This window comes from Myotis brandtii, unplaced genomic scaffold, assembly GCF_000412655.1.
Source record: "Myotis brandtii unplaced genomic scaffold, ASM41265v1 scaffold583, whole genome shotgun sequence".
In the NCBI taxonomy this organism is placed as follows: domain Eukaryota; kingdom Metazoa; phylum Chordata; class Mammalia; order Chiroptera; family Vespertilionidae; genus Myotis; species Myotis brandtii.
Window position 1 is genome coordinate 1657723 of NW_005370191.1, and position 8223 is coordinate 1665945.

General features: G+C 44.6%; 1 protein-coding gene across 3 annotated transcripts in view; it reads right to left on the minus strand.

Moving 5' to 3' along the window:
* The window catches only part of DTX2 (deltex 2, E3 ubiquitin ligase), a 37837-nt gene that overhangs the window by 26285 nt on the left and 3329 nt on the right, over positions 1-8223 (minus strand). For all 3 annotated transcript variants that reach the window (XM_005879148.2, XM_005879147.2, XM_005879146.2), the window contains exon 2: positions 1809-2164. In XM_005879148.2, coding sequence (XP_005879210.1) covers positions 1809-2076 — 268 coding nt within the window. In that variant the 5' untranslated portion in view covers positions 2077-2164. The remainder of the gene's footprint in view (positions 1-1808; positions 2165-8223) is intronic.

Genomic DNA, 8223 nt, shown 5'->3' on the forward strand with positions numbered 1-8223 from the left:
CCCTCCCTTCTACCCTCTCTAAACATCAATGGGGGAGAGGGGGAGGAAATATCCTCTGGTGAGGATTTTTAAAAATAAATAAATAAATAAAAATATGTCTAATGATGAAACCTATGCAGCTTCACTTAAAAAACTGAAACAAAAAAGTATAAAGAAAATGAAATCATCCATAATCTAACCACCAAAGGAAAGCACATCATTTATACTGCAATGCATTTCTTCCCATCTAGGCACACACATCCAGGTAGCTGAGAATCATACTGAAAAACCTTTCCTGCTATTTTCACATATTATGCCGTAAGTATTTTATGTGTCTCTAAAACTTTGTAAAACTCATTATTGTTACATAATTCTCTTACATGGATGTACCATTACCTTTGACTTCTTAAGTAGCAAATATTGGGTAACACCCTGTGCTTAGCTTAGCTTATATAAATAAAATCAAACCTGAAGATTACGGAGAAAAAGAAAAAAATAAATTTAGGCCATGCTTCTAAGCACTTGCCAAAAGATGATCACTGCGATTACCTTGCACCTGGCCTCTCGACTGCAGCAGCCCTTACCTCCATCCACAGCAGCCAGAGGGATGCTCCTTACTCCAAATCAGATTACATCACTCCTCTGCCCTAATCCTTCCTTGGCTCCCTCTTTCAGAATGAAAGCAGTCCCTCTGAGTGACTGAAAAGCACTGCAGGACTTGCCCCTCTCCTGCCCTTCCTTCAGTCTCTCCCTGTCCCTTGCCAATGCCGCTGAAGCTCAAACTTCAAATCAACCTTTCCCAACCCTCACTTCCACTCCCCGATTAACACTTACTGCTTGCTATCTAACATAAAACACAATTCACATATTATTTATTTTGTGTGCCACCTTTCTCAGTTTCCTGCAAACATCATGAAGGCAGGGACTTTCACCTGCATCCAACTGATTGGAAGCTTTAGTCTCACTAGCCTGAGGATTCTGCTACAGGGACCAGAGCAGGGTTCCTTGAAACAAGTGATTCTCTGGGTAATAATGGTTTGTCACGGGGCCAGTCCTGCGCACAATGGGATGTTTAGCAGCATCCCTGGTTTCTACCCAACAGATGCCAGAAGTGCCCTGCCCCACAGTCATGACAATCAGAACTGTCTTCAAACATTATCCAATGTCCTGGGGGACAAAATCACCCCCCAGCTGAGAACCGCTGGGCTAGAGGAACAAGGAAAACTCTGAGAGGAAGTTGTTGGCCCCATTCTCAGCAATACCGATCAAAACCTATAATAAAACCAAACACACGTGCACAGGAGAGTGAAGTAACCTGCCCAGGTCACACAGCTCCTGTGCACTGGAGCCAAACTAGCACAGCACACCACCTCCATGCTAGCCGCCTGACAGCGAGATCATCAAATCTCTGCAGGTAGAAACAGGCATTTTTGGTTGGGGAAAGGGGCTGTGAGGGCCTCTGCACTGTGCTCCCAAGGTGCCCTCTACTACTAACAGGTACAGCAGCGACTCAAATAGCATTATCTCATTAAACTGTTGATGGGATGCCACAGAAACTTAACTCGTTTATATCAATTAGCCTGTGGTAAAACTGGTTTCGTTATACATCATTTCACTTAAAGTCATAGAACCTATCGATGATGTTAAGACCTACTGTACATCGCACATTGTGCGGTACCTGCTATCACTCACAATACCCACCTCCCAACTGTATGCATATCAGGGGCAGGACTAAGCTCTGAGAGTCAATTCTGTAACTCCAACATCTAGTGTGGCAGCTGACCCAAAGCAGGTGCTTGGATACATACTAGAAGCAGAACATGTCTTACCAGTGTCCTGGCGGAACTGGGTCCAGCTGGGGAGGTCGATGATGTAAGGGGCCAGCGAGGGGTCAGCTTGGCCTAAGGGGATGCTATGGGCCAGGCTCCCCAGCCCAAAGCGCTGGCCCTTCTGCTGGACAAACTGCTGCTCGATGTAGTTACAGACAGTGGCACTGTAGGGGTGCCAGATGCCCATCTCATCCTGCCACTCCCACACGACCACTGCCACAGGGCTGGTGTACACCTGAGCCAAGGAAGAGCTTGGGGCCATGGCCATCTTCCCCAGGATCTCTCTGCTTTCCCAAATGGCTTCAGACCACTCTGGGCTGGTGTCTCCGGCTCATTGCCCAATGTTTCCAGCAGACCTGTAAACAGGACAAACACGCAGTTACCAATGCACACAATGGCTCTGCCAGAGTCAACCTCAATGCAGAGAAAAAAAATCATGCTTTTCCATAGTCACTTTTTTCCCTAATATCTTAAAGCATCTTGAATCAAGTACCCAACCTTGTCTCTTTGCTCAGGCAGCCAGGAAGAATTTAGTCAATCTAGCAGCCTACCTACTTCTGCAAATGTTCAGGAAGATACAGTGAAGTGAATTTTAGGTGATCATCAGCCCAGCTTCTGTCTTTTTACCAACAATTTCCCTCTGACCCAGTACTAAATGTATCCGTTTATACTGTATGTGTTTTCATGAATCACCCCAAACCCCTAATGGACTGAGGTTATCATGACTCCTTACACCTGTGTGAGGATGCTATGGTTTCCAAAGCAGGTTTGTTTTCCCCCATGCTACAGATGGGAAAAGAAAACTGTTCTAGGACACAGGGACTCAATGGCAGGCTGAGACTAGACTCACAGCATGGGTCCTAGCTCCACTGAGTCTCCAGGCTGCCCAAGGAGGCATCGTTAACCATGAAGGATGCCCTTGATAAACACTAAAATCTCCTGCCTGCTGAAGCCTGGTCTCTGCACTCCACTCCCTGAGCCTGGGCCTCACTGACCAGGTCAGGTCCAGAGAGTTTACACCCATCTTCCAAGACATTCTTTTCTAAGTCACTCCAGCCCACCTTCTTCCCTTGTACACTCTATTCATCCTTCAGGCCCAGCCTGTCACTCAGGGAGCCTTTCCCAAGCCACCCAGAACATGAACTCCTTCTTCACAGCACCGGCCAGTATTCTAGGCCCATATACATGTACGTATATGATGATGTTCTGTGTCTTCCTATCCCCTTTCTCCCCACCAGCAGCAACCTGGTGAGTCTGCCCTGTCCACAGCCATATCACCAGACCCAGCAAAGGCCTTGTCACACAGTGTTATACACATGCTAATTCAAAACACAGCTGAATGGAAGGGGACGATGGTCCTATGCACCTGCAGCTGTTTGAAGGAGAAAAATCTGTGAATGCACTATATCATGGCGGTCCCCCAGAGTGTGTGAAGAACAGGACCAACATTTAGGGGCAAACACCAAATGTGCTTATGTCATTTAAGCTAACAGACCAACAAGGTGCTTTTTCTTTTACTTTATGGACAGGAAACCAAAGCTCAAAGAGGTCAAGGTCTTATGGAGGGTCACACATATACTGCTAAGTGTCAGCACTGAGAGTAACCCCAGATCAATCCAGCTCTGACACCCATTTTCTTAGAGAAGAAAGATTAGCCTGAACTCTACCTTGGGCTCCACTTATAGGGCCCACTTAGAGACAGGGAATGAGGAACAGAGAGAAGAACCCACATCTCAAGCCTGTTACAGCATGCTCATGCAGGCCTGGTGCCAGCAGGGTTCCCAGTCATACCATCTACTCTGATTCCCATACAAACCACTTAAGTACAGACATTGAAATTTATCCCCCTTTTGCAGATGAGGAGACTGAGGTCCAGTCAGTTGCAGTGACTTGCTTATGTGGCTAGTAATAAGGCTGGGACCCTGGGCTTTTGCTGATGTCCCTAATATTGCACTACACCATCAGGGTTTCAATAAGAAGGCCCCACAAGTAAGGTAGATCTGGAGCAACACATGAAAAGGAACAGGCATGGGCTCTGGTGTCAACATGCTGCTGACTGACTCTATTCAGGTATCATCCTGATAAAGGTACCTCAATTCTTAAAGTTTGCTTTATTTTTCTTTCATTTGGAAATGAAGATACCAACATCTATTCTAAGTGCTTTTCATGGGGATTAAAGCATAGATGTGTATAGAGAACCCAGCAAAGCACCAGGGACACAGCAGGTATCAGCAAATATTGGCCTCCCTCCCTTCGCCTGCTCCCCTCAACCCCAGTACCTCCCCACCCCTCAAGTCTGGGTGAGGAGTGGCAGCCTGCAGCAGCACTGAGCCACAAAGCAGGAGAACACAGGCGATGAGTCAGACCTGCAATAACTGAGCACACCTGTGAGTGCCAAGGCTGCCACTGAGCTGCCAACTGCTCCAATAGAAGGACACATCCCGCACTGGAGGACTGGACCTGGGATGCCCTTGGGATAGCAGGCTGGCTTATTAGCTCAGTGCCTGCAATTAGAAGTCTCTGGAACTACATCCAGTACAAATCCCAGGACCAGTTTCAGAGCCAATTACTCCTAAATCCAGACTTCCCTGGCAACTCCTGGCAGGCATCATTCACCTCTCAGGCAGCAGAAGCCTCCTGTATATCAGCACACATAGTATGTCCACAGATTCCCAGATGAACCAACTCGTACAACTTTGCCAAACAGCCTGAGAAATACAGTTGAGAACTTCAACTAAATATTTTCATAAAAGTGTTCAGTCTCCATAGACTGAGACCACCATGGTCCAGGCCCTGTCTGGGTACTGGAGACCCAGAGATGAAAGAGTCATGGCACACAGCCCCTCTGTGCTCAGCTGCTGTCCCCACTCATTGCAAGGCCTCCACCTTATGTCTAGTCACATTAAATTCTAGCAAATGCCAGAACATTCAGAGCCATTTCCACCTCCCAGCCATTGATCCTGCTGGTGCATGTCTAGACTCCTGTCCTCTTTCCACCTAATCACTAAGCAAATTTGTCCATCTTCCCAACTGAGCCACAGCACCCTCCTCCTGAGCCCTCTGACCTCCACCCTCATCAGTGTCTTCACACACATTCCACTTATGCTTAGTCTCAGTGTCTATCTCCCCACTGGAACAGGAGCTCCAAGGGCAGACCTAGAGTTGACCCAAAGCTGCAGCTGCAGCTCTTCAATATCTAATATCCCAGAGGGTCTGATACACAAGAGGGCAAAAGAGAGGTGAACCTTCAGCTGCAGGGGCCAAGCGTTTGAGGCACTGACCAGAAATGGCCACGGGCGTTCAACTTGAACACAGCAATTATGCACATATAGCAGCCCTGTCAATGCACCCATTCTGTACAACTACCTCAGCCATTGGGGAGCTACTGTTCAAAAACCTAATTTGTTTCAGCTCCTAATGACAGGGCTATTTAGTGTTCTTAATTATGAAAATTATCATTATTATTATTGGCCAAGGAAGAAATCCTCAATCTGGAAGCAATCTAAACACCTTAAAATAATGAAATTCCTAAATAAATTATGGTACATCTTAATGATAGACTTTAAGTCTTGAAAAAATGTTTACAAAAAGCTTATAGACCTAAGATAATGCTCACAACAAACCAAAAATACAGGCTATATAAGTGGACACACTATGTTCTTAGGCAGCGGTGTGTCATTTATTAAGCACCTACTATGTGGCACATACTCTGCTTGGTGCTTTTGTCATCCAGTTCTCTCAACCCTCAACCACCCTTGAAAATAGAAATTATTTCCATTTTGCACACAAGGGAACTGAAGCCAAAAGAAATTAAGAATTTTACCCAAGGTCAGGCGGCCAATCTGTGACACCATAAAGCCTATGTTCTTTCTACCTTATATAAAATAATTTGTAAAAGGCCAGAAGGAACCACTCTGAAATATTAATAGGAGTGATGGAATTGTAGGATTTTTTTTACCTGTTTCTACACTTGCAAATGTCCTACGGTGGCCATATTACTTTGTATGATCAAACCAAAAAAAATTTTTTTTTATATCAACAGCTGTGACCACAAAAAAAAGCCACCATCCTGCTTTCCCTTATATTCTCTTGTGGGATTTAGCTGCAAATCCCTGTCCACAGCACTGCAACCAATGAATACATAAATAAATGGAACAACAAATTGATGTCTCTCTCTCTCTCTCCCCCTTCCTCTCTAGAATCAATCAATCAATAAAACATTTTTAATCCAGATTTCCAGCTTCCTGAAAAAGAGAAAAGTTGGCAGCATTTGCAGGCCTGACCTAGATTCATTATTCATCCAGAAACAACTTGCTAGTACACACTCTCTAGGTTACCACAGTTACCATGACTCCCCATGGCAGGAGTCGGCCAACTTTTCCTATAAAAGGTCAAAAACTACTTATTTTATGCTTTTCAGAACAAAGGGTGTCTGTTGCAACAATGCAACTCTGGTACTAAATGCAAAAACAGCCATAGACAATGTGTAAACTAACTGGAGTGGTTGTGTCCCAATAAAATTTTTTTCCCCTTTTTATTGAATTTATTGGAGTGACACTGGTTTACAAAATTATAAAGGTTTCAGGTACACAATTCCAATACAACTTTATTAACAAAAACAGGCAGTGGGCCGAATTTGACCCACGGGCCATGGTGTGTCGACCTCTCCCCTACCACCTAGCCAACATCTATCACTGTGTTCCACTTCTCTGAACCCATTCTTTCTACTAAAATAGGAGACTGCCTATGTCTAGCCACCTCAAGGACATGCCCTTCCCTCTGCAGACATGTTGGTCTTTGCCCAACATCTGATGATGAAATACAGCATCCAATAACACAGCAGGCAGCATGTTGTCAGCGCCACCCCTAGAAACCCCAACTGCTTCCCAGAGCCACACCAGGCATTAACACCTTTCCCTGTGTAAGGAAATCAGGTTCTGCCCTCCCTCTCTACACTTCCTCTGGACCCTCTTATCTGTTATAATGCCACGCACACAGATTACATAAATCTTTTTTTCAGATGAGCCCTCTGCTTCAGCCATTAGGAACTCAAGGAAGGACCCAGAAGAGGCCAGGCTGTTCCATGCCCCTCAATCCCACTGAGAGAATGTCTACCCGACCTGTCCACCTACTCCTCTCTTAATTCCCAGCTTGAGACTCTATACTGTGAAATTATTCCTACATCAGCTCCTGCCACACAGGGAGAATTGGTCACTCCTAACAATCAATGTCCAGGTAATATCTGAGTGCAATTATCTACCTGTCCTCTCCACTAGGGCATAGGCTTCTTCCAGGCAAGGATATGCTCAGGAAAAGACATCTTAAACAAGACACAGAACACTGACTAAAAATGAAAAAATACATTTCACTATATTAAAACTAAGAATGGTGTGGCTCCGTGGTTAAGCATCGACCCATGAACCAGGAGGTCACAGTTCGATTCCCAGTCAGGGCACATGCCTGGGTTGTGGGCTCAATGCCCAGTAGAGGGCATGCAGGAGGCAGCGGATCAATGAATCTCTCACCATTGATGTTCTTATCTGTCTCTTCCTCTCTGAAATCAATAAAAACATATAAAAGAGATCAACCAATGAACTTGTATGCGTATATGCATAACCCACGGACACAGACAATGGGGTGGTGAGGGCCTGGGTGGGGAGGAGCGGGAGAGAGCTGGAAGAGGTTAGTGGGGGGAAAACGGGGACCTATGTAAAACTTTCAACAATAAATATTAAAAAAACAATTTGAAAAAATAAAAACAAATACAAATATTTTTTAAAAAGAAAAAAAACAATGGTCATTCAACTAAATATGCCTTAAAGAAGGTAGAAAGACAAGTTACGAGCTGGAAAAAATATTTGCCTTATGCATTAAAAATTAAAACAAATATATAAAGAACTCCTACAAATCAATAATAATAATAATAAAGCACACAAAAAAAAAACACAGAAAAATTGGCAAGAGACATGAACAAATATTTCACAAGAAACTCATATGCCAATAAACTGATGAAGAGATGTTCAACCCAGCCAGCATGGCTCAGTGGTTGAGTATCAACCTATGAACCAGGAGGTCATGTTTCAATTCCCAGTCAGGGCACAAGGTCCACCCCCACCCTCACCCCATCCCAGGTTTTAGACTCAAACCCCAGTGCAGGAGGCAGCCTATCAGTGATTCTCTCTCATCATTGATGTTTCTATCCCTCTCTCCCTCCCCCTTCCTCTCTGAAATCAATAAAAAAAAATATTTTAAAAAAAAGAGAGATGTTCGATGTCAGGGCTCAGAGACATAGAAATCAAGAATCCAAAAATACCATTTTATATCCATTCAATTGGCAAAAAAAATAAAATAAAATAAAAAGTCTGCCTATAGCCGAAACCGGTTTGGCTCAGTGGATAGAGCATTGGCCTGCGGA